General features: G+C 47.7%; 1 protein-coding gene across 1 annotated transcript in view; it reads right to left on the reverse strand.

The window, feature by feature from the left end:
• LOC109879760 (potassium voltage-gated channel subfamily H member 2-like) overlaps nt 1-26,884 on the reverse strand; it is a 38,305-nt gene extending 11,421 nt beyond the window's left edge. Inside the window, 6 exon segments of the mRNA XM_031795312.1 lie at nt 893-1,145; nt 8,083-8,282; nt 9,590-9,980; nt 12,411-12,833; nt 25,918-26,229; nt 26,279-26,884. Coding sequence (XP_031651172.1) covers nt 893-1,145; nt 8,083-8,282; nt 9,590-9,980; nt 12,411-12,833; nt 25,918-26,229; nt 26,279-26,884 — 2,185 coding nt within the window.
• Nucleotides 26,885-27,602: the final 718 nt, after the last annotated feature.

Genomic DNA, 27,602 nt, shown 5'->3' on the forward strand with positions numbered 1-27,602 from the left:
CAAAAGTCTGGACACACTTACTTGTGATTTATGTAGAATTCAAGGCACACTTAACCAGCATGGCTATCACAGCATTCTGCAGCGATACGCCATGCCACCTGGTTTGCGCTTAGTGGGACTATAATTTGCTTTTCAACAGGACAATGACCCAACACACCTCCAGGATGTGTAAGGGCTATTTGGCCAAGAAGGAAAGTGATGGAGACGTGCTGCTTCAGATGACCTGGCCTCTACAATCACCTGACCTTAACCCATTTGAGATGGTTTGGGATGAGTTGGACTGCAGAGCAAAGGAAAAGCAGCCAACAAGTGCTCAGCATATGTGGGATGTCCTTCAAGACTGCTGGAAATGCATTCCAGGTGAAGCTGGTTGAGAGAATGCCAAGAGTGTGCAAAGCTGTCATCAATTCAAAGGGTGGCTAAGATTCCATATGTGTCATTTCATAATTTGTATGTCTTCATTATTCTACAATGTAGAAAATAGTAAAACTAGTAAAAATAAAGAAAAGCCCTTGAATGAGTCAAACATTTGACTGGTCCTGTATATTAAAAAATGCAAATGTTATAAACAGTCCTACTTTTTCTATTACTGGGAAGTCAGACGGCAAACCTAAAGATTCGAAATGATTAAAATGATCCATGAGATAGCCTTTCACCCTTCTTGAGTGCCCAGTTCTTGAAGCTATATGACGTACAAGTAGGACCAATTGTTGCCAGTAGATGGCTCTGTTGGTTCATTTTTATTTATTTGGTTCCCTGGAGCACATCTGAATCTCTGAATATACCACATTCAGTTTTCTACTCCTTCCCCTTTAGGTTGACACATGCAACACTAGTCGTAGTAGAACCTATTCTATTTGGGTTGACAGTAGCTCCTGTCTATCATCCTCACCCAAGATGGCCACCACCACGTCGCCTCTGAGGATCTCGATGGAGCCACGGGAGATGAAGTAGATGGCGGTGAGCACGTCACCGGCGTGCACCAGGGTGTCGCCAGGCGGGGCGTGGGTGGTCTTGAACTTCATGGCCAGGGCCCGCAGACAGCCCTTCGTGGAGCCCTTGAAGGCCTTGCAGTTCTCCAGGAGGGTACGGTTAAGGTGAAGGCATATGTCAGCCTGGAGACACTCTGGGAACCCCTTCAACACCTGGTAGAGAGAGAGGTAGGGAGGGGGGAGGGAGGGAGGGAGAGAGGGAAAGATGTGGGGGAGGGAGAGTGAGAGAAAGGGGGAGGAAGACAGAGGGTGAGGGGGGGGAGAGAAAGGGGAATGGAGGGGGGTGAGGTGAGAAAGAGAGAGAGAGAGAGTATTTAGTGGGAGGGTGAGGGAGACAGACAGGGGGAGAGAGAAAGGGGAATGGTGGGGAGAGTGGTTGGAGGGAGGGGGAGAGAGAGTGAGAGGGGGGGATAGAGAGAGTGGGAGAGAAGGGGGAGGGAGAGGGGGAGAGAGGGTGATACTAACTTAAAGGCAGCAGCATAGCTAGATATTTACAGGACACCCTTATCCAGGGCAACTTACAGAATGTATTGAGTGGATACATATTCCTTACTTGTCCCCTGCGGGAATCAAACCCACAACCCTGGCGTTGCAAGAGCCACACTCTACCACTGCTGAATAACAAACATACACATATTCTGTAAAAAATGTAGTTGTCTGATACGTCCAAGCAAATATTACCCCAAAACAACTGCAATATTTAGTCAGCAATTTGCTGATATACTTTCACAGGACTTGTAAAGGCTTTTAAAATATGTTTTATTTCATGAATACTACAAGCCGTATTAATGATTTCCCCATTCTGACAAGGAGACACAATTACATTTCAGATGAAGGAGCGGAAGGTTTTCTGTGTGACTCTGGGACAAAGCTGTCAGACCAGACCAGCGTCTGGAACACCCCCTCTTCTTAAACCTTAATACTCCCACTCTAGTCCATCTCTATCCAACCGACCCAGCTCAGTTAGACTAATGAGGTCATCATTAAAAGACAGAGGCTATGACTGATTCAGTCAGACAGACGTGAGGAGGGGTTACATCATGACCACCGTTATAATCACGTCAGCAAACATTTTACTAATCCAACACGCTTCAGTAGACTCTCAACACAACATAATGAGGAAGTTGAGAAAACAAGCAACTTGGCTGTATCTTGTAAATTATTTATTAAGTCAAACACACAGGAATTCAGACGGAATACTGCAATTTCATGTTGGGAAATCTGGTTCCCGAAAGATTCACTTCCATAATATTTTTATTGGCAGTTGGAACTTAAAGCGTGTTGGAGAGAGTCTAGGCTCAGAGAGAGAGAGAGAGAGAGAGTCTAGGCTCAGAGAGAGAGAGAGAGAGAGAGTCTAGGCTCAGAGAGAGAGAGAGAGAGAGAGTCTAGGCTCAGAGAGAGAGAGAGAGAGAGTCTAGGCTCAGAGAGAGAGAGAGAGAGAGAGTCTAGGCTCAGAGAAGAGAGAGCTAGAGTCTAGGCTCAGAGAGAGAGAGAGAGTCTAGGCTCAGAGAGAGAGAGAGTCTAGGCCTCAGAAGAGAGAGTCTAGGCTCAGAGAGAGAGAGAGAGTCTAGGCTCAGAGAGAGAGAGAGTCTAGGCTCAGAGAGAGAGAGAGAGTCTAGGCTCAGAGAGAGAGAGAGTCTAGGCTCAGAGAGAGAGAGAGAGTCTAGGCTCAGAGAGAGAGAGAGTCTAGGCTCAGAGAGAGAGAGAGTCTAGGCTCAGAGAGAGAGAGAGTCTAGGCTCAGAGAGAGAGAGAGTCTAGGCTCAGAGAGAGAGAGAGAGTCTAGGCTCAGAGAGAGAGAGAGTCTAGGCTCAGAGAGAGGAGAGTCTAGGCTCAGAGAGAGAGAGAGTCTAGGCTCAGAGAGAGAGAGAGTCTAGGCTCAGAGAGAGAGAGAGAGAGTCTAGGCTCAGAGAGAGAGAGAGAGAGAGTCTAGGCTCAGAGAGAGAGAGAGAGAGAGTCTAGGCTCAGAGAGAAGAGAGAGAGTCTAGGCTCAGAGAGAGAGAGAGAGAGAGTCTAAGGCTCAGAGAGAGAGTCGAGAGTCTAGGCTCAGAGAGAGAGAGAGAGAGAGTCGAGAGTCTAGGCTCAGAGAGAGAGAGAGAGAGAGTCTAGGCTCAGAGAGAGAGAGAGAGAGTCTAGGCTCAGAGAGAGAGAGAGAGAGAGAGTCTAGGCTCAGAGAGAGAGAGAGAGAGAGTCTAGGCTCAGAGAAGAGAGAGAGAGAGTCTAGCTCAGAGAGAGAGAGAGAGAGAGTCTAGGCTCAGAGAGAGAGAGAGAGAGTCGAGAGTCTAGGCTCAGAGAGAGAGAGAGAGTCTAGGCTCAGAGAGAGAGAGAGAGAGAGTCGAGAGTCTAGGCTCAGAGAGAGAGAGAGAGAGAGAGTCTAGGCTCAGAGAGAGAGAGAGAGAGAGTCGAGAGTCTAGGCTCAGAGAGAGAGAGAGTCTAGGCTCAGAGAAGAGAGAGAGAGAGAGTCGAGAGTCTAGGCTCAGAGAGAGAGAGAGAGAGAGTCTAGGCTCAGAGAGAGAGAGAGAGAGAGTCGAGAGTCTAAGGCTCAGAGAGAGAGAGAGAGAGAGTCTAGGCTCAGAGAGAGAGAGAGAGAGAGTCGAGAGTCTAGGCTCAGAGAGAGAGAGAGAGAGAGTCTAGGCTCAGAGAGAGAGAGAGAGAGTCCGAGAGTCTAGGCTCAGAGAGAGAGAGAGAGAGTCTAGGCTCAGAGAGAGAGAGAGAGAGAGTCGAGAGTCTAGGCTCAGAGAGAGAGAGAGAGAGAGAGTCTAGGCTCAGAGAGAGAGAGAGAGAGAGAGTCTAGGCTCAGAGAGAGAGAGAGAGAGAGAGTCCTAGGCTCAGAGAGAGAGAGAGAGAGAGTCTAGGCTCAGAGAGAGAGAGAGAGAGAGAGTCTAGGCTCAGAGAGAGAGAGAGTCTAGCTCAGAGAGAGAGAGAGAGTCTAGGCTCAGAGAGAGAGAGGAGTCTAGGCTCAGAGAGGAGAGAGTCTAGGCTCAGAGAGAGAGAGAGTCTAGGCTCAGAGAGAGAGAGAGTCTAGGCTCAGAGAGAGAGAGAGAGTCTAGGCTCAGAGAGAGAGAGAGTCTAGGCCAGAGAGAGAGAGAGAGTCTAGGCTCAGAGAGAGAGAGAGTCTAGGCTCAGAGAGAGAGAGAGTCTAGGCTCAGAGAGAGAGAGAGTCTAGGCTCAGAGAGAGAGAGAGTCTAGGCTCAGAGAGAGAGAGAGAGTCTAGGCTCAGAGAGAGAGAGAGTCTAGGCTCAGAGAGAGAGAGAGTCTAGGCTCAGACGAGAGAGAGAGAGTCTAGGCTCAGAGAGAGAGAGAGTCTAGGCTCAGAGAGAGAGAGAGAGAGTCCTAGGCTCAGAGAGAGAGAGAGAGAGAGTCTAGGGCTCAGAGAGAGAGAGAGAGAGAGTCTAGGCTCAGAGAGAGAGAGAGAGTCTAGGCTCAGAGAGAGAGAGAGAGAGAGTCTAGGCTCAGAGAGAGAGTCGAGAGTCTAGGCTCAGAGAGAGAGAGAGAGAGAGTCGAGAGTCTAGGCTCAGAGAGAGAGAGAGAGAGAGTCTAGGCTCAGAGAGAGAGAGAGAGAGTCTAGGCTCAGAGAGAGAGAGAGAGAGAGAGTCTAGGCTCAGAGAGAGAGAGAGAGAGAGTCTAGGCTCAGAGAGAGAGAGAGAGGAGTCTAGGCTCAGAGAGAGAGAGAGAGAGAGTCTAGGCTCAGAGAGAGAGAGAGAGAGTCGAGAGTCTAGGCTCAGAGAGAGAGAGAGAGTCTAGGCTCAGAGAGAGAGAGAGAGAGAGTCGAGAGTCTAGGCTCAGAGAGAGAGAGAGAGAGAGAGTCTAGGCTCAGAGAGAGAGAGAGAGAGAGTCGAGAGTCTAGGCTCAGGAGAGAGAGAGAGTCTAGGCTCAGAGAGAGAGAGAGAGAGAGTCGAGAGTCTAGGCTCAGAGAGAGAGAGAGAGAGAGTCTAGGCTCAGAGAGAGAGAGAGAGAGAGTCGAGAGTCTAGGCTCAGAGAGAGAGAGAGAGAGCAGTCAAGGCTCAGAGAGAGAGAGAGAGAGTTCGAGAGTCCTAGCTCAGAGGAGAGAGAGAGAGAGTCTAGCGCTCAGAGGAGGAGAGAAGTAGAGAGTCGAGAGTCTAGGCTCAGAGACGAGAGAAGAGAGACGAGTCCTAGTGCCTCAGCAGAGAGAGAGAGAGAGAGTCGAGAGTCTAGGCTCAGAGAGAGAGAGAGAGAGAGTCTAGGCTCAAGAGAGAGAGAGAGAGAGAGTCCGAGAGTCTAGGCTCAGAGAGAGAGAGAGAGCAGCTAGGCTCAGAGCAGAGAGAGAGACCCCGAGAGTCGAGAGTCTAGGCTCAGAGAGAGAGGAGAGAGAGGTCTAGGCTCAGAGAGAGAGAGAGAGAGAGTCGAGTGTCCTAGGCTGCAGAGAGAGAGAGAGGAAGAGTCTATGGCTCAGAGAGAGAGAGAGAGGCGATGTCTAGGCTCAGATCGAGAGAGTCTATGGCAGTCTAGGCTCAGAGAGAGAGAGAAGAGAGTCTAGGCTCAGAGAGAGAGAGAGAGAGAGTCGAGAGTCTAGGCTCAGAGAGAGAGAGAGAGAGAGTCTAGGCTCAGAGAGAGAGAGAGAGTCGAGAGTCTAGGCTCAGAGAGAGAGAGAGAGAGAGTCTAGGCTCAGAGAGAGAGAGAGTCTAGGCTCAGAGAGAGAGAGAGAGTCTAGGCTCAGAGAGAGAGTCTAGGCTCAGAGAGAGAGTCTAGGCTCAGAGAGAGAGTCTAGGCTCAGAGGAGAGTCTAGGCCTCAGAGAGAGAGTCGAGAGTCTAGGCTCAGAGAGAGAGTCGAGAGTCTAGGCTCAGAGAGAGAGTCGAGAGTCTAGGCTCAGAGAGAGAGTCGAGAGTCTAGGCTCAGAGAGAGAGAGAGAACAGAGAGAGACAGAGAGAGAGAGAGAGAGAGAGAAGAGAGAGACATGAGAGGAGAGAGAAGAGAGAGAGAGAGAGAGAGAGAGAGAGACAGAGAGAGAGACAGAGAGAGAGAGAGACAGAGAGTCTAGGCTCAGAGAGAGAGAGAGAGAGAGTCTAGGCTCAGAGAGAGAAGAGAGGAAGAGAGTCTAGGCTCAGAGAGAGAGAGAGAGAGAGTCTAGGCTCAGAGAGAGAGAGAGAGAGAGTCTAGGCTCAGAGAGGAGAGAGAGAGAGTCCTAGGCTCAGAGAGAGAGAGAGAGAGTCCGAGAGTCTAGCTCAGAGAGAGAGAGAGAGTCTAGGCTCAGAGAGAGAGAGAGAGAGAGTCGAGAGTCTAGGCTCAGAGAGAGAGAGAGAGAGAGAGTCTAGGCTCAGAGAGAGAGAGAGAGAGAGTCGAGAGTCTAGGCTCAGAGAGAGAGAGAGAGAGAGTCTAGGGCTCAGAGAGAGAGAGAGAGAGAGTCGAAGAGTCTAGGCTCAGAGGAGAGAGAGAGAGAGAGAGTCTAGGCTCAGAGAGAGAAGAGAGAGAGTCGAGAGTCTAGGCTCAGAGAGAAGAGAGAGAGAGAGTCTACTAGGCTCAAGAGAGAGAGAGAGAGAGAGTCGAGAGTCTAGGCTCAGAGAGAGAGAGAGAGAGAGTCGAGAGTCTAGGCTCAGAGAGAGAGAGAGAGAGTCTAGGCTCAGAGAGAGAGAGAGAGAGAGTCGAGAGTCTAGGCTCAGAGAGAGAGAGAGAGAGAGTCTAGGCTCAGAGAGAGAGAGAGAGAGAGAGTCGAGAGTCTAGGCTCAGAGAGAGAGAGAGAGAGAGTCTAGGCTCAGAGAGAGAGAGAGAGAGAGAGTCGAGAGTCTAGGCTCAGAGAGAAGAGAAGAGAGAGAGTCTAGGTCAGAGAGAGAGAGAGAGAGTCGAGAGTCTAGGCTCAGAGAAGAGAGAGAGAGAGTCTAGGCTCAGAGAAGAGAGAGAGAGAGGTCGAGTGTCTAGGCCAAGAGAGGAGAGAGAGAGAAGAGTCTAGGCTCAGAGAGAAGAGAGAGAGAGTCGAGAGTCTAGCTCAGAGAGAGAGAGAGAGAGAGTCTAGGCTCAGAGAGAGAGAGAGAGAGAGTCGAGAGTCTAGGCTCAGAGAGAGAGAGAGAGAGAGTCTAGGCTCAGAGAGAGAGAGAGAGAGAGTCGAGAGTCTAGGCTCAGAGAGAGAGAGAGAGAGAGTCTAGGCTCAGAGAGAGAGAGAGTCTAGGCTCAGAGAGAGAGAGAGAGTCTAGGCTCAGAGAGAGAGTCTAGGCTCAGAGAGAGAGTCTAGGCTCAGAGAGAGAGTCTAGGCTCAGAGAGAGAGTCTAGGCTCAGAGAGAGAGTCTAGGCTCAGAGAGAGAGTCGAGAGTCTAGGCTCAGAGAGAGAGTCGAGAGTCTAGGCTCAGAGAGAGAGTCGAGAGTCTAGGCTCAGAGAGAGAGTCGAGAGTCTAGGCTCAGAGAGAGAGAGAGACAGAGAGAGACAGAGAGAGAGAGAGAGAGAGAGAGAGAGAGAGAGAGAAGAGACAGAGAGAGAGAGAGAGAGAGAGAGAGAGAGAGAGAGAGAGCAGAGAGAGAGAGAGACAGAGAGAGAGAGAGACAGAGAGAGAGTCGAGAGTCTAGGCTCAGAGAGAGAGTCGAGAGTCTAGGCTCAGTCAGAGAGAGAGAGAGGAGAGAGAGAGAGAGAGAAAGAGAGAGAGAGAGAGAGAGAGAGAGAGAGAGAGAGAGAGAGAGAGAGAGAGAGAAGAGAGAGAGAGAGAGAGAGAGAGAGGAAGAGAGAGAGAGAGAGAGAGAGAGCGAGAGAGAGAGAGACAGAGAGAGAGAGAGACAGAGAGAGAGTCGAGAGTCTAGGCTCAGAGAGAGAGTCGAGAGTCTAGGCTCAGTCAGAGAGAGAGAGAGAGAGAGAGAGAGAGAGAGAGACAGAGAGACAGAGAGAGAGAGAGACAGAGAGAGAGAGAGAGAGAGAGAGAGAGAGAGAGAGAGACAGAGAGAGAGAAATGTCTATAAATGTCTATAAAAGACTGCTGAAAATATAATGTTTGTGTGCATTGTGTGTGTATTTGAGTGTCTGTGTGTGTGTGTGTGTGTGTGTGTGTGTGTTTAAGTGTGTGTGTGTTGAAGTGTGTGTGTGTGTCTGTGTGTTTGAGTGTGTATGTATGTGGGTTTAAGTGTGTGTGTGTTGAAGTGTGTGTGTGACTCACAGCGGTCATATCAATGCCGTTAGTGTAGGACCAGGCGTGTTGGAAGTACTCCTCCAGCCGCTGTCTCAGTGGGTTGGGGATCTGATGGAAACGGATGAACTCTCTGACCCGTAGCATCTGGGTGTGGTACCTGGCCGTACCCGAGTACAACCTCTGGATGATGGCCGACACGTTACCAAAAATACTGGCGTACATCAGAGCTGGAGGAATAAATTATTATTGTGAACAAAATTCAGGAGCAGCAGAATGGGATCAAACGTTATAGTATCTCAGAACAGTTAGTGGTTGTAAACAGGCTCTAGAGCAGAGGAGGACGGCTCATAATAATGGCTGAGACGGAGCAAATGGAATGGCATCAAACCATGTCTGTAATGTAATTGATACCATTCCACCAATTCTGCTCCAGTCATTACCATAAACCTGTTCTCCCCAATTATATCAGTGGTTCCTTTCTCTCTTACTGTGCCACCAGCTGAATGTTACTCTGCCTGGAGTACCCCCGGAGTACCCCTGAAATACCCCTGGAGTACCCCTGAAATACCCCTGAAATAACCCTGAAGTACCCCTGAAATACCCCTGGAGTACCCCTGGAGTACCCCTGAAATACCCCTGGAGTACCCCTGGAGTACCCCTGAAATACCCCTGGAGTACCCCTGGAGTACCCCTGAAATACCGCTGAAATACCCCTGGAGTACCCCTGAAGTACCCCTGAAATACCCCTGGAGTACCCCTGGAGTACCCCTGAAATACCCCTGGAGTACCCCTGGAGTACCCCTGAAATACCCCTGGAGTACCCCTGGAGTACCCCTGAAATACCCCTGGAGTACACCTGAAATACCCCTGGAGTACCCCTGAAATACCCCTGGAGTACACCTGAAATACCCCTGGAGGGGTACTCCACTCTTTGCAAACTGGAATCCATATATCCTGAGGCTGCATTCATTGTAGCTGGGGATTTTAACAAGGCTAATCTGAAAACAAGACTCCCTAAATTTTATCAGCATATCGATTTCGCAACCAGGGCTGGAAAAACCTTGGATCACTGCTATTCTAACTTCCGCGACGCATATAAGGCCCTGCCCCGCCCTCCTTTCGGAAAAGCTGACCACGACTCCATTTTGTTGACCCCTGCCTACAGACAGAAACTAAAACAAGAAGCTCCCGCGCTGAGGTCTGTTCAACGCTGGTCCGACCAATCTGATTCCACACTCCAAGACTGCTTCCATCACGTAGACTGGGATATGTTTCGTATTGCGTCAGACAACAACATTGACGAATACGCCATACTGAACCAGTTTTAACCACACTGAACCAGTTTTATCACACATTCTCATTCAAACTGTTAGCAGCAGACCAAGACAGTGAACACTGCAACAAAACAAGTAACCAAGTAAATACGAGCAGATGCCGCACCACCCTATTGTTAACCAATTAAATCACAGTAGCATGAATTTCTACATCCCTTATAGTTTACCCTCCAGCACATACGAGGGAACCTGGAACTTACATCCTATGAGCATGACACAGATGGAGAATATCTTCTCAGAGTTGGTGTTGGGGGAGACGTTGCCAAAGCCCACACTGGTCAGACTGGAGAAGGTGAAGTAGAGGGCTGTGACATACTTGTCCTTTATGGAGGGGCCCGAGCCTCGCACCGTGTCGTTGTAGTGTTTCCCCAACGACTCGCCAAGTGTGTGGAGCCAGCCGATGCTGCCGTTGCGCTCCACGCTGCCGATGGCGTACCAGATGCACGCCAGCCAGTGGGCGATGAGGGCGAACGTGCACATGAGCAGGAAGAGGACGGCGGCGCCATACTCTGAGTAGCGGTCCAGTTTCCTCGCCACGCGGACTAGCCGGAGGAGGCGGGCCGTCTTCAGCAGGCCAATCAGAGTGGTCGTCTGGCAAGAGAGAGGAGAAACTGTTTGTTTAGTGTCCAATCTTACCTTGGGAGGTCCTGTGTTGCAGAGTTCTGCTCCATACAAGCCGTAACAAAGCTGATTCAACTCATTAAAGTCTTGATTGAAGACTATTATTAGTCGATTGGTTGAATCAGATGTCTGACTGCTTGGCTGGACCAAAAGCCTGGACCCACACTGGCCTTCTGCAGATAAGATTGGATAGCCCTGTTTATTAAATTATTTTTAAATTATTTTTATTTCACCTTTATTTAACCAGGTAGGCTACTTGAGAACAAGTTCTCATTTACAACTGCGAACTGGCCAAGATAAAGCATAGCAGTGTGAACAGACAACAACACAGAGTTACACATGGAGTAAACAATAAACAACAAACAAGTCAATAACATAGTAGGAAAAAAAGAATCTATATACATTGTGTGCAAAAGGCATGAGGGGGTAGGCAATAAATAGGCCATAGGAGTGAATAATTACAATTTAGCAGATTAACACTGGAGTGATAAATGATCAGATGAACATGTGCAGGTAGAGATACTGGTTGGCAAAAGAGCAGAAAAGTAAATAAAATAAAAACAGTATGGGGATGAGGTAGGTAAATTGGGTGGGCTATATACCGATGGACTATGTACAGCTGCAGCGATCGGTTAGCTGCTCAGATAGCAGATGTTTAAAGTTGATGAGGGAGATAAAAGTCTCCAGCTTTAGAGATTTTTGCAATTCGTTCCAGTCGCAGGCAGCAGAGAACTGGAAGGAAAGGCGGCCAAATGAGGTTTTGGCTTTAGAGATGATCAGTGAGATACACCTGCTGGAGCACGTGCTACGGGTGGGTGTTGCCATCGTGACCAGTGAACTGAGATAAGGGGGAGCTTTACCTAGCATGGACTTGTAGATGACCTGGAGCCAGCGGATCTGGCGACGAATATGTAGCGAGGGCCAGCCGACTAGAGCATACAGGTCGCAGTGGTGGGTGGTATAAGGTGCTTTAGTAACAAAACGGATGGCACTATGATAAACTGCATCCAGTTTGCTGAGTAGAGTATTGGAAGCTATTTTGTAGATGACATCGCCGAAGTCGAGGATCGGTAGGATAGTCAGTTTTACTAGGGTAAGTTTGGCGCCGTGAGTGAAGGAGGCTTTGTTGCGAAATAGAAAGCCGACTCTAGATTTGATTTCGGATTGCAGATGTTTGATATGAGACTGGAAGGAGAGTTTGCAGTCTAGCCAGACACCTAGGTACTTATAGATGTCCACATATTCTAGGTCGGAACTATCCAGGGTGGTGATGCTAGTCGGGTGTACGGGTGTAGGCAGCGAACGGTTGAAAAGCATGCATTTGGTTTTTACTAGCATTTAAGAGCAGTTGGAGGCCACGGAAGGAGTGTTGTATGGCATTGAAGCTCGTTTGGAGGTTAGATAGCACAGTGTCCAAGGAAGGGCCAGAAGTATACAGAATGGTTTCAACAGCGTAGAGGTGGATCAGGGAATCGCCCGCAGCAAGAGCAACATCATTGATATATACAGAGAAAAGAGTCGGCCTGAGAATTTAACCCTGTGGTACCCCCATAGAGACTGCCAGAGGACCGGACAACATGCCCTCCGATTTGACACACTGAACTCTGTCTGCAAAGTAGTTGGTGAACCAGGCAAGGCAGTCATTAGAAAAACCGAGGCTACTGAGTCTGGAGGTCAGTTCAAAGTTAAAATTGCTTTATTGTCCGTTTAGGATAAATTATATTAGTGAAATGTATAAAATGTGCTGTGGACCATCCTCTGCCCTACACTTGTACCGGATCCCCTCAGCAGCACTGAGACCGTGGTCTGTACTAGCAGAGATTTCCCATGAATCCTCCCCATGATTTACTGTGCTGTCGGTTGGTTCTGTTATTCCCACCCATTATACTTGTCTTGAGGAGCCCCCACCAAGTCTATACAGCAAATTAACAAGGACCCGATTACATCCCTGCTTGGCAGAAAGCCTAGTTCCTCACTTCACAATAAATGATAGTCCTCTGCTGCGGAGAATGTCCACTTCCTTGGCTCACTGGCCACTTGAGTTTCAATTCATTAAACATTGGCAAGAAGGTTGACAGTACAAACTTTCATAGTTGTTTTTCTGCTCCGGAGCCTTTGTGGGGATATCCCTGACTTGTAGTTCATTGGAGGTCCATTAATAATGGAGTAATTGAAGGGAGTTTTTATTTTTAGAGGTCCCAAAAGCTAATTGCAAATAGCTTTCATTATTTGTGGTTATCTACAGGTCAATATATCTAACCACACTTAAATACGAAATCAAACCTTTAAAACCAAGATTCATATCTGACAATCCCCGTAACTTAAGATGCATTCCAACACAGGTTGTCCTCACAAAACTCCATTACCCACAATGCACTTCCCCGATCCCCAATTCCTCACCTCCTCTCCGCTGCGGTAGATGAGCAGATCGAAGGGGATGGCTGCCACCATGTCGATGAGGAACCAGCCCTTGAAGTAGTGGATCGCTATCCTCAGCGGGGCGCTGACCACCTCGTCGTTAGTGTTGACGTATGTCGTCCTGAAGTTGATGACGATGTCCACGATGAACATGATGTCCACGATGAGGTCGACCACGTTGAGCGGCGAGCACGAGTAGCCACAGTTCAACATGGCTGCCTCTTCCTGGTCGTGGAGGAGGAAGGCGGCGGAGTAAGGGGTCAAGATGGCCGTGTAGATGACCAGCAGCAGGATGAGCCAGTCCCACACCGCCTTGAAGGGGCTGTAGTGGAGGACGGTCCACTTGTGGATACGAGGTGCCTGGAGCTTGTACTCTGGGAGGACGTCGGCACCCAGTGACAGCACCTGGCAGGGGAGATGGGGGGAGGGTTTAGCCTTTCTGATCTGGTAGTTGGATCAATATGATAGCGTTATACAGAGAGAGAGAGAGAGAGAGAGAGAGAGAGAGAGAGAGAGAGAGAGAGCAAGAGAAAGACAAAGAGACAGAGAGACAGGGAAAGAGAAGGATGGGAATCGGGCAGGGAAGGACAAGAAGAAAGTTCCCCAAAACCTTACATTTACATTTGAGCGACTTAAAGTTAGTGCATTCATCTTAAGATAGCTAGGTGGGACAACCACATATCACATTCATAGTAAGCACATTTTTCCTCAGTAAAGTAGCCATCAGTAATGTCAGAGCTAGATGGCGCCATAGAACATGGCTGACGTTTTACATTCTCCCAACCAATTGTGCAATTTAGTTATTTTTTGGCGTTTTTGTGTAAACTTATTTTTTTACTTATTGTGTACATAATGTTGCTACAACCGTCTCATACGACCGAAAATAAAAATAAAAATAAAAATAAAAATAACTTCTAGACATCAGAAAAGCGATTAAAGAAACTTTTTCGTTTTAACGAATCCGTCCAACGAGAAGTATATCCTGCTTTCACTGTAACAGGCCCAGATCCACGCCTTTCGCGTGAAGAAAAGAAACCGGAAAAGGGGACACAGATCGGGAATCCTTCTGAAAATCCTGCCTTCGATTCTTCTCGCTAACGTGCAATCATTGGACAATAAAATGGATGACCTACGATTAAGATTATCCTACCAATGGGACATTAAAAACTGTAACATCTTATGTTTCACAGAGACGTGGCTGAACGAAGATATGGACAACATAGAGCTAGTAGGATTTTCCATGAACCAGCGGGGGTGTATGTCTTTTTGTCAATAACAGCTGGTGCGCAATGTCTAATATTAGAGAAGTCTCGAGGTATTGCTCGCCTGAGGTAGAGTACCTGATAATAAGATGTAGACTGCACTATCTACCAAGAGAGATCTCATCTGTATTATTCGTAGCCGTCTATTTACCACCACAAAACGAAGCTGGCACTAAGACCGCACTCAACCAACTCTATAAGGCCATAAGAAGAAAATGATCACCCAGAAGCGGCGCTCCTAGTGGCCGGGAACTTTAATGCAGGCAAACTTAAATCAGTTTTACAACATTTTTACCTGCATGTCACATGTGCAACCAGGGGAAAAAAATCCTAGACCACCTTTACTCCACACACAGAGATGCATACAAAGCTCTCCCCCGCCCTCCATTTGGCAAATCTGACCATAATTCTATCCTCCTGATTCCTGCTTACAAGCAAAAAGTAATGCAGGAAGTACCAGTGACTCGCTCAATACGGAAGTGGTCAGATGACGCGGATGCTACACTACAGGACTGTTTTGCTAGCACAGACTGGAATATGTTCTGGGATTCATTCAATGGCATTGAGGAATACACCACCTCAGTCATCGGCTTCATAAATAAGGGAAAAAGAAGATGACGTTATCCCCACAGTGACCGTACGTACATACCTCAACCAGATGTTGCCGGCAACATCCGCATTGAGCTAAAGTCTAGAACTGATGCTTTCAAGGAGTGGGAGACTAATCCGGACACTTATAAGAAATCCCGTTATGCCCTCAGACGAACCATTAAACAAGCAAAGCATCAATAAGGGATTTAAATTGAATCCTACTACACCGGCTTTGACGCTCGTCAGATGTGGCAGGGCTTGAAAACTATTACGGACTACAAAGGGAAACCCAGACGCGAGCTGCCCAGTGATGCGGGCCTACCATATGAGCTAAATGCCTTTTATGCTCGCTTCGAGGCAAGCAACACTGAAGCATGCACTAGAGCACCAGCAGTTCTGGATGACTGAGTGATAAAGCTCTCGGTAGCCGATGTGAACAAAACCTTTAAACAGGTCAACATTCACAAAGCCTCTGGGCCAGACAGATTACCAGAACGTGTAGTCAAAGCATGCACGGCCCAACAGCCAAGTGTCTTCACTGACATTTTCAACCTCTCCCTGACCGAGTCTGTAATACCTACATGTTTCAAACAGACCACCATAGTGCCTGTGTCCAAGGAAGCGAAGGTAACCTGTCTAAATGATTACCGCCCCGTGGCACTCACGTTGGTAGCCATGAAGTGCTTTGAAAGGCTGGTCATCAACAGGATCCTCCCGGACACCCTAGACCCACTCCAATTATCATACCGCCCCAACAGATCCACAGATGATGCAATCTCAATCGCACTCCACACTGTCCTTTCTCACCAGGAGAAAACGAACACCTATGTGAGAATGCTGTTCATTGACTACAGCTCAGCGTTCAACACCAATGTGCCCATGAAGCTCATCACTAAGCTAAGGACTCTGGGACTAAACACCTCCCTCTGCAACTGGATCCTGGACTTCCTGACGGGCCACGCCAGGTGGTGAGGGTAGGTAGCAACACATCTGCCATGCTGATCCTCAACACTGGAGCTCCGCAGGGCTGCGTGCTAAGTCCGCTCCTGTATTCCCTGTTAACCCACGACTGCGTGGCCAAACACAACTGTTAACCCACGACTGCGTGGCCAAACACAACCATCATGAAGTTTGCTGACGACACAACAGTGGTAGGCCTGATCACCGACAATGATGAGACTGCCTATAGGGAGGAGGTCAGAAACTGGCAGTGTGGTGCCAGGACAACAACCTGTCCCTCAATGTGAGAAAGACTAAGGAGCTGATCATGGACTACAGGAAAAGGCATACCAAACAGGCCCCCATTAACATCGACAGGAATATAGTGGAGCGGGTCGAGAGTTTCAAGTTCTTTGTGTCCACATCACCAACGGACATTCCTGGTCCAAACATACCAAAACAGTCGTGAAGAGGAGACAACAAAACCTTTTCCCCTTCAGGAGACTGAAAATATGTGGCATGGGTCCCAAGATACTCAACAGCTTCTACAGCTGCACAATCGAGAGCATCCTGATCGGTTGCATCACCACCTGGTATGACAACTGCTCGGCATCTGACCATAAGTTCCTACAGAGGGTAATGCGAACGGCCCAATACGTCACCGGGGCCAAGCTTCCTGCCATCGAGGACCTATATAATAGGCGGTATCAGAGTTTTTTCTGTTACCGCACGGCAAGCGGTACCGGAGCGCCAAGTCTAGGACCAAAAGGCTCCTCAACAGCTTCTACCCCAAGCCATAAGATTGCTGAACAATTCATAAAAACACCACCGGACAATTTACATTGACACCCCCCTCCCTTTTGTACACTCACTGTTTGTTTGTTACCTAGTCACTTCGCCCCCACATACAGTACATGTACAGATTACCTCAACTAGCCTGTACCCCCGCACACAGACTAGGTACCGGTGCCTCCTGTTTATAGCCTCGTTATTCTTATTGTGTTACTTTTATTATTACTCTTTGTTTTAGTCTACTTGGTAAATATTTTCTTCTTCTTGAACTGCACTGTTGGTTAAGGGCTTGTAAGTAAGCATTTCACGGTAAAGTCTATACTTGTTGTATTCGGCGCATGTGACAAATACATTTTGATTTGATTTAATAAAATAAAAATAAAATAAAATACAAAACAAACAATAACAAAAGTAGAGGGTTTTAGATGTTTTCAGGAGATGGACTCTGCTATTCACCATTTGGGGTGCCTTGGACTGCACTGAGTAGGAGCTGCCCTCCTGTAGGGGTGGGAGGGCCAGCAGACCGGAGGTGGCAGAACGGAGTGCTCAGGTTGGGGTGTAGCGTTTGAGCAGAGCCTGAAGGTGGGCAGGGGCAGTTCATCTTGTTGCTTCATAGGCAAAAGTATCATGGTCTGATTGCCTAGGAAGAGAAACCACTCCCCCCACAGCCACTGATTACGAAAACAACAACAGTCACACATTTCCCTCACACAGTATCAATTCACAGGGTGTATAAGTAAGGATGAAAAAACACAGCAATTCTTTGCATGTGTTGTATTAACATTTAGCAATTAGAGCTCAGTGTCCAGTGAGGCTGATGGAAGCTGTTGTGATAGGAAGGCTTCTCATAAGGTAAATTCTCAAGCAGAATGGAAATGCTACACACACACAAACACAACCCTGAACACTCCCCTGAACACGCAAACACAACAGCACACTCTAAACACACACCGAACACACCCCAACCACACACCGAACACAAACCCCAACCACACACCGAACACAAACCAAACACACACCGAACACAAACCAACCACACACCGAACACAAACCAAACACACACCGAACACAAACCAACCACACACCGAACACAAACCAACCACACACCGAACACAAACCAACCACACAAACAAACAGAAATTCACCATGGGAGCCAAATTCAGTCAGAGCAATTCCAGCCCCTCTACTGTATATAGCCTCGCTACTTTATATAGCCTCTCTACTGTATATAGCCTCTCTACTGTATATAGCCTCTCTACTGTATATAGCCTCTCTACTGTATATAGCCTGTCTACTGTATAGAGGCTCTCTACTGTATATAGCCTGTCTACTGTATATAGCCTCTCTACTGTATATAGCCTCTCTACTGTATATAGCCTCTCTACTGTATATAGCCTGTCTACTGTGTATAGCTTCTCTACTGTATATAGCCTCTCTACTGTATGTAGCTTCTCTACTGTATATAGCCTCTCTACTGTATATAGCCTCTCTACTGTATATAGCCTCTCTACTGTATATAGCCTCACTACTGTATATAGCATGTCTACTGTATATAGCCTCTCTACTGTATATAGCCTGTCTACTGTATATAGCCTCTCTACTGTATATAGCCTATCTACTGTATATAGCCTCACTACTGTATATAGCTTCTCTACTGTATATAGCCTCTCTACTGTATATAGCCTCTCTAATGTATATAGCCTCACTACTGTATATAGCCTCTCTACTGTATATAGCCTCACTACTGTATATAGCCTCTCTACTGTATATAGCCTGTCTACTGTATGTAGCCTGTCTACTGTATATAGCCTCTCTACTGTATATAGCCTCTCTACTGTATATAGCGTCAAGAGGAGGACCTGAATCCCTGGTAGGTCGCCTGAGGGTGGATAAGGCACTGCAGGTGTTCAGGCAAGGCAGGTGCGGTGCTAGACTGCAGGTAGCGCAGAGGGCAGGTGTCAGTGTGTGTGAATTAGATGCCTATAATTCACGGTGTGTTGGCCCTTCGCTATGGAGCTCAGTCATGTTCCTGAGCTTGACAGACACTGGGGGTTATCTATCATGTTAGGGTAGATGGTATCGTTTGTCACTGAGAAGGGCAAATCAAATCAACTTTTGGCAACTTTGCTTGTATGTCCTGCCTGTCCGTCATTTCTGGGGGAGGAGGCAGACATTGGGAAACAACATAGTCAATAGAAAAAACATGAGGTAAACGAGTTCAAAAACCACAGACAGGACAGGACAAGACAGGACAAGACAGGACAAGACAGGACAAGACAGGACCAGACAGACAGACAGACAGACACACACACACACACACACACACACACACACACACACAGTTCAGTGTCGTGCCCTTCTCGGCTTCCCATCCCGAAGGATCTATTGGGTTAGTTCAGTGTTGGGTTATACAGTTTATGTATAGTGATGTGTGTGAATTCAAGCTGCTTTGTAGAGTAATAACATCCAGAGGAAAACAACAAGTGTCTACATTTCACATATATCATAAAAACGACATTTGAGTACCACAGCCCTTTTGTAATGTAACTTTGTTGTAAGGTTTCTGCAGTTGTCAGTACAGATGTAATATAAGAATTTGATCACTCTGCTATCGCATACATTTTTCCTACGCAGCAGGAAATGCAAATTGTTGTGTATTCTATTTCCACTTTAAAATTTCAGACTTGATTTATCCCAACAAAAAATGTATACATTTTATAATCCATCTAATAATTCAAATGTCCATGAATTATAATCCATCTAATAATTCAAATGTCCATGAATTATAATCCATCTAATGATTAAAATGTCCATGAATTATAATCCATCTAATAATTCAAATGTCATTTAAAAAAAAAAAAATTATTTTACCTTTATTTAACTAGGCAAATCAGTTAAGAACAAATTCTTATTTTCAATGACGGCCTAGGAACAGTGGGTTAACTGCCTGTTCAGGGGCAGAACGACAGATTTGTACCTTGTCAGCTCGGGGATTTGAACTTGCAACCTTTCGGTCACTAGTGCTGCAGGATTATTTTCCTGCAGTGAGAAACTGATCAAATTAAAAAAAAATCCAACTGCTTACACACACAATCTTTTCATGTCACACGATTTTTTAAACCTCTCACTCAAAGTGCAAAACTACACACCAAATATCCAAAACCATAAGCTATTTCTCAGCCTTTGACTCAGTTGTCAAAGTTGCATAAAACACTTTTTTTCAAAACACTACACACAATTCTCTACCTAAAACACAAAAATCTAACAGGAAGTGACTTGCTTTCCTTTTCCAAACACAACCAATCAAAATGCTACACTTATTCACCAGGTCACACACACACTCCTCACATGTGCAAACACTAATAGCTTAACTGATCACTAACCAATCACTGCTTTACTGTAGTATAGGCCTATAAATAGGTCAAAGGTCAGATTACCTGTTTTGAACAATGGATGCCAACAATGGACAGAGAGCAAGAGGAGTAGGATAGAGAGGAAGAGGAAGAAGAGGATGAGGGCAAAGAAGAGAAGGAAGGAGAGCCATCTCTGATGAGATTAGGGCAACACTTGTTGATCATGTGATCAACCACGGTTTGACCATGAGAGAGGCTGGACTGAGAGTCCAGCCCAACTTGAGTCGATTTACAGTGGCGTCCATTATTTGAACCTTCAGACATGAGAACAGGTATGCAACCATCTAATGACTATTTTAGCATTACAGTAATGTACTGTAAAATACTTATGACTGCATAGTATTGCATAAACATTTGTAACTCTAAGCCATCCATTTACTGCACTGCATTGAATGAATGAGGTTGGTTATCATGCTGTACTACATTTTTTTGTACATTGTTGCTGAACACATACTGTGTTTGAATTCTGTACAGAGTGGAAAGGCAAAGACATCATGGAGGACGAGGACGCTTGTTTACAGATGTACAAGAGACTGCAATTATAAATATGGTTTTGGCCAACAATGCAAAAAGGATTCGGGAGATAAGAGAGCATATCTTGAATAATGACACCATATTTAACAACATCAATGCTGTAAGCCTGTCGACCATACAACGCATCCTCCAACGGCACCGAGTGACGATGAAACAACTTTACAAGGTGCCATTTGAGAAAAACTCTGACAGTCAAGAATATGCGACATGACTTTGTAGAGGTATAATCAACAACACTACTTCCAGTACTTCAGACATACCATATTTACTCACCTGTATATCCCTTTGTCTGTTACAGAGAGTATTGGAGCTGGATGCCCATGTAATTCGCCATGAATTTATTTATGTGGATGAGGTTGGCTTCAACCTCACCAAAACCAGGCGCCGCGGAAGAAATGTAATAGAGGGCAATTACCAATGTCCCTGGACAGCGTGGGGGTAATATAACTGTGTGCTGCCATCACTCAAAACGGAGTCCTCCATCACAATGCCACACTGGGTGTGTACAACACTGGCCATATGCTCACTTTTCTGGATGCAATTTACACAATGCTTGTCCCTGATCCAGATCAGGAGCCTGCTAGATTTGTGGTTTTATGGTACAATGTTAGTTTTCACCGGCTGTTCTGGTCCAAAGGTTTGCCAACCATCCACAATTTGTAGTTTTGTACCTACCCCCATTCTTGCTCAGCCTGGCGCTGGAAAGTGTATGATCGCCAACCCCTATGCCCGCATGCAGCTTCTCCAGGCAATGGAGGACGCATGTGGGGACATAGAGGTTGCCTCTTTCCAAGGTTGGATACGCCATGCTAGGAGATACTTCCCTCCATGTTTGGCAAGAGAAAACGTATCTTGTGATGTGGACGAAGTATTGTGGCCAGACCCAGGCCGGAGAAGAGATGAAGCATAGCTTAGCACTGGTGACTGCCCCCACCTACCAATTCCTGGACTGCCCCCCCGGGACCCCACACACACAATTGTGTTCTTTACTGTATTCTAAAGAATATACTCTTGGTTTACATATGTTTATGGTTTTGTTGTATGCTACTGTATACAACAGTAATGTTTGGCCTAATAAATATTTTCTGTTTCTACATTACATTGGTGTTTACAGTGTACTTGTTACCCCTCTCAGCAGATGACTTTCACTGTAGTACATTGTATTGAAATGTAGATATAGGCCTATGAAAGACCAAGGAGCTACAGTGTTTACATGGTATATCTATAAATGTAGTATTATGAAAGCAGTGTTTGCCATTTGATGCAAATGCTTCATTCTGACATGTGTTTATGGCACTTTGAATGCAGTGTTACATTTTGAAGGAGATGTGAGGCATTTTGTGCGTTCAGTTTTGGGAATGTTTGGGAATGTTTGGGAATGTTTGGGAATGTTTTGAAAACGTGTGTAAACAGTTGGAAAACACTGTAAGATATGATGAAAAGACTGGTCCCCTGTTCGAACAGCTCTGCTCTGCCTTAATTTACTCAGCCCCTGCATGTTGTTCACTACCTTCATGTCTCTGGCTCGTCCTCTCTCTCACTGGCTGGCTGTTTGGCCCTGGAAAGGGCTAGCAGTGTCTATCAATGGAGGGTACCAGGTCAGGAAGGTACAAGCAAGAGGGAATTGATTCGGTACAAGCAGTGCGATGTCACCTCTGAGGTCACATCCCTAATGCCACGGTGCCGTACTCTCACGACCCTCTCAAACAATAAGGATTCCATTTTTGTCTCTCGGGAAGAGAGCGGGAACATTAACGAGGAGCACTGCAGCAGGATTTGAATACTGAGGATACGGGACATGCCAGTCCATCTGTTTATAAGTATTGATTTGAATTAGCATTTTGGGCTAATTCCATTTCCCCCATTCTAATCAATTTGGCAGGGAGCCTTGGGTAGATGCTAAAACAATTACTAAAATAATTACATTGAGAGCAGACAAGCAAGAGATTTGCCAAAGCCTTAAGATAATTAAGGAGAGCTTTCGGTGTCCTGAATGTGGTATTTATAGTCATTCATTTGGTTTACATTAGACTCAAAACTGGCCTAAAGCCACAGTATTTTCAATCCAACTTTTAAAGTAGCCTCTTAGTGCAGAGTGTGTGTGTGTGTGTCAGTGTGTGCGTGTGTGTGTGTGTGTGTGTGTGTCACTGTTTGTGTATCAGTATGTTTGTGTGTCAGTGTGTTTGTACTGTGTGTGTGTGTGTGTGTGTGTTTGCGTGCTTGTGTGTGTCAGTGTGAGTGTATGTGTCAGTGTGTGCAAGCGTGTCAGTGTGTGCATGTGTGTCAGTGCATGTGTCAGTGGGTGCGTGTGTGTGTGTATGTGTCAGTGTGTGCATGCGTGTCAGTGTGTGCATGTGTGTCAGTGCATGTGTCAGTGGGTGCGTGTGTGTGTGTATGTGTCAGTGTGTGTGTGTTAGTGTGTCTGTGGGAGTTTGTGTGTGTCAATGCACGTGTGTGTCAGTGTGTGTGTGTGTGGGAGTTTGTGTGTGTGTGTCAGTGTGTGTGTCTGTGTCTGTGTGTGCACATGTGTGTCAGTGTGTGTGTGGGAGTTTGTGTATGTGTGTCAGTGTGTGTGTCTGTGTGTGCATGTGTGTCAGTGTGTGTGTGTGTGTGTGTGTGCGTGTCTGTGTCTGTGTGTGTTTGTGTGTCAGTGTGTTTGTGTGTCAATGTGTGTGTGTGTGTGTGTGTGTCGGTGTGTGTGTGTGACATAAACTCACAGCGGCATATTGAAAGACATTGACTTTGCCTGGTCAGTCTCCCAGTGATGAATGTGGATGAGAGCTAAAGCCAAGGGAACGTGTCAGAAATAAATAACCCGTCAGCAACCAGCACGAACCAATTAAACGCTGTGTGAGGTCAAACAGTGATGGTTACCATGACGCTAGATGGACTGCCATCACAGTGATGCTAGATGGACTGCCATCACAGTGATGCTAGACAGACTGCCATCACCGTGATGCTAGACAGACTGCCATCACCGTGATGCTCTGCAGACTCTCATCACCGTGATGCTAGACAGACTGCCATCACAGTGATGCTAGACAGACTGCCATCACCATGATGCTAGACAGACTGCCATCACAGTGATGCTAGACAGACTGCCATCACCCTGATGCTAGACAGACTGCCATCACCATGATGCTAGACAGACTGCCATCACCATGACGCTAGACGGACTGCCATCACCATGACGCTAGACGGACTGCCATCACCGTGACGCTAGACGGACTGCCATCACCGTGACGCTAGACGGACTGCCATCACCGTGACGCTAGACGGACTGCCATCACCGTGACGCTAGACAGACTGCCATCACCATGATGCTAGATGGACTGCCATCACCGTGATGCTAGATGGACTGCCATCACCGTGATGCTAGACAGACTGCCATCACCGTGACGCTAGACAGACTGCCATCACCGTGATGCTAGACAGACTGCCATCACCGTGATGCTAGACAGACTGCCATCACCATGATGCTAGACAGACTGCCATCACCATGATGCTAGACAGACTGCCATCACCATGATGCTAGACAGACTGCCATCACCATGATGCTAGACAGACTGCCATCACCATGATGCTAGACATACTGCCATCACCGTGATGCTAGACAGACTGCCATCACCATGATGCTAGACAGACTGCCATCACCATGATGCTAGACAGACCGCCATCACCATGATGCTAGACAGACTGCCATCACCGTGACACTAGACAGACAGCCATCACCATGATGCTAGACAGACTGCCATCACCGTGATGCTAGATGGACTGCCATCACCATGATGCTAGATGGACTGCCATCACCGTGATGCTAGACAGAACATCCGCAGCCCTCATGTCATACGTAAATTGGACTCTCACACTAAACGCACACACACACACACACACACACACACACACACACACACACACACACACACACACACACACACACACACACACACACACATACACACACACACACGTGCACACACGTGCACACACACACATGTAATATGCACAGGGTCCTCCCCTCTGTCCGATAGACAGATTTTTTTCGCCGTTGTCGTGACCGCTATTTCCGGTGGATTTCTCAACATAACGTGACCAACAAACGGAGGTATTTTGGGTATGAAAATAATATTTATGGAACAAAAGGAACATTTGGTGTCTAACCTTGAGTCTCGTGAGTGAAAACATCTGAAGCTCATCAAAGGTAAATTATTAATTTGATTGCGTTTCTAATTATTGTGACCAAGCATCCTGCTGCTAGCTGGACATAATGCTATGCTAGGCTATCGATAAACTTACACAAACGCTTGTCTTGCTTTGGCTGTAAAGCATCATTTAAAAATCTGAGATGACAGGGTGATTAACAAAAGGCTAAGCTGTGTTTCACTATATTTCACTTGTGATTTCATGAATATGAATATTTTCTAGTAATGTTTTTTGACCGTTGTGCTATGCTAATTAGTGTAGTTGATGACAATTCTCCCGGATCCGGGATGGGTAGTTCCAAAAGGTTTTAAAGGAGCCTCTCTATAAAACAAGGATTGACAGGTACTGAGTCGTACTGACACCAAGGTCTTTTTTTTTTTTACAGAAGATGTCCATGCCATGTGTGACGATGGCTATCGTGGGACATTCTTCCGGCACAATGGATGGAACTCATAAACAATGGAACTCATAAACAATTCAGGGGCTTCAGTTTTCTACTGTAAACATGTGATGTCACGGGGACCTCAGATCGTTCTACATCAACCAACGCTAGATCGGCTGTCATTTCGGGAGTGTTCGGGGTTGATACCCTTTTTAATAATGCAAGTACATCTCACGACTCGTATAAGATATAGGATGCTATTAGGCCGACAACGCTTTGCCAACAGGCAGCCGCTGCTAAGAACACAAGGGTCACCATGACACAACCAGCACTGACAAAAGCAACAGATATGGCAGTGAAGCCAATCAATGTGTTTGAGCTACATATACCCAGTTCTCACCCTGCCTTGACATGTCTTAGATATAAGTACAATAAAAAGTGTGAGCGAGATCACTGTCTTCTTTTTCAGTGTCATAGCCAACACAGGAGAATGAGAGTGAGAGAGAGAGAGAGAGAGATCGAAAACAAACTCAATTTTGATTAACTCCCGTATCTACTGGGTGAAATACCACAGTGTGACGTCACAGCAGCAAGATTTGTGACCTGTTGCCACGAGAAAAGGGCAACCAGTGAAGAACAAACACCATTGTAAATACAACCCATATTTATGTTTATTTATTTTCCCTTTTGTACTTTAACTATTTGCACATCGTTACAACACTGTATACAGACATAATATGACATTTGAAATGTCCTAATGTCCTAGTGTAATGTTTACTGTTCATTTTTTATAGTTTATTTCATATTTGTTTATTATCTATTTCACTTGCTTTGGCAAATGTGAACATATGTTTCCCATGCCAATAAAGCCCTTGAATTGAATTGATAGAAGAGGACACCAACCTATATGAGAGGATCTCTCTGGCTCTCTACACCAGCATATTCTATTCAAGTAGCCCGATTCCCCAGTTTGAATCCAATGCATTGTAGCATACATGCTCACATGCAGTCAGCAGCAAGCCCAGATGTAAGATGAACAGTTTATAGCACATTCAGCCATATTTCATGCAAATGCTATATCTATTTTGATCTTGGCCTGTTTATAAAGGTAAGGGCGGCAGGGTAGCCTAGTAGCCTAGTAGCCTAGTGGTTAGACCGAAAGGTTGCAAGTTCAAATCCCTAAGCTGACAAATCTGTTGTTCGGCCCCTGAACAGGCAGTTAACACACTGTTCCTAGGCCATCATTGAAAATAAGAATTTGTTCTTAACAGATTTGCCTAGTTAAGGTAAAATGCTACTAAACGAATCAGTTAGATATTTGCTTTTGTGGAGAAGAGAGACTTAAAGCCCAACTCTTTCCTGTGCATCCCCACACCCTGCATCCCCACACCCTGCATCCCCACACCCTGCATCCCCATCCCCTGGATCCCCACACCCTGCATCCCCATCCCCTGGATCCCCACACCCTGCATCCCCACACCCTGCATCCCAACACCCTGCATCCCCACACCCTGCATCCCCATCCCCTGGATCTCCACACCCTGCATCCCCATCCCCTGGATCCCCACACCCTGCATCCCCATCCCCTGGATCCCCACACCCTGCATCCCCATCCCCTGGATCACCACACCCTGCATCCCCACACCCTGGATCCCCACGCCCTGCATCCCCTGCATCCCCACACCCTGCATCCCCACACCCTGCATCCCCATCCCCTGGATCCCCACACCCTACATCCCCATCCCCTGGATCCCCATCCCCTGCATCCCCACACCCTGCATCCCCACACCCTGCATCCCCATCCCCTGGATCCCCACACCCTGCATCCCCACACCCTGCATCCCCTGGATCCCCACCCTGCATCCCCACGCCCTGCATCCCCACACCCTGCATCCCCACACCCTGCATCCCCACACCCTGCATCCCCACACCCTGCATCCCCTGGATCCCCACACCCTGCATCCCCATCCCCTGGATCCCCACACCCTGCATCCCCACACCCTGGATCCCCACACCCTGCATCCCCTGCATCCCCACACCCTGCATCCCCACACCCTGCATCCCCATCCCCTGGATCCCCACACCCTGCATCCCCACACCCTGGATCCCCACACCCTGCATCCCCATCCCCTGGATCTCCACACCCTGCATCCCCTGCATCCCCACACCCTGCATCCCCACACCCTGCATCCCCATCCCCTGGATCTCCACACCCTGCATCCCCATCCCCTGGATCCCCACACCCTGCATCCCCATCCCCTGGATCCCCACACCCTGCATCCCCACACCCTGGATCCCCACACCCTGCATCCCCTGCATCCCCACACCCTGCATCCCCATCCCCTGGATCCCCACACCCTACATCCCCATCCCCTGGATCCCCATCCCCTGCATCCCCACACCCTGCATCCCCACACCCTGCATCCCCATCCCCTGGATCCCCAGACCCTGCATCCCCACACCCTGCATCCCCTGGATCCCCACCCTGCATCCCCACGCCCTGCATCCCCACACCCTGCATCCCCTGGATCCCCACACCCTGCATCCCCATCCCCTGGATCCCCACACCCTGCATCCCCACACCCTGTATCCCCTGGATCCCCACTCTGCATCCCCACGCCCTGCATCCCCACACCCTGCATCCCCACACCCTGCATCCCCACACCCTGCATCCCCACACCCTGCATCCCCTCAACCTGCATCCCCACACCCTGCATCCCCATCCCCTGGATCCTCTGGATCCCCCCACCCTGCATCCCCATCCCCTGGATCCTCTGGATCCCCCCACCCTGCATCCCCATCCCATGGATCCTCTGGATCCCCCCACCATGCATCCCCATCCCCTGGATCCCCTGGATCCCCACACCCTGCATCCCCTGGATCCCCTGGATCCCCTGGATCCCCACACCCTGCATCCTCTGAATCCCCCCACCCTGCATCCTCTGGATCCCCCCACCCTGCATCCTCTGGATCCCCCCACCCTGCATCCCCTGCATCCCCCCACCCTGCATCCTCTGGATCCCCCCACCCTGGATCCTCTGGATCCCCCCACCCTGCA

This window comes from Oncorhynchus kisutch, linkage group LG18, assembly GCF_002021735.2.
Source record: "Oncorhynchus kisutch isolate 150728-3 linkage group LG18, Okis_V2, whole genome shotgun sequence".
NCBI classification, from domain to species: domain Eukaryota; kingdom Metazoa; phylum Chordata; class Actinopteri; order Salmoniformes; family Salmonidae; genus Oncorhynchus; species Oncorhynchus kisutch.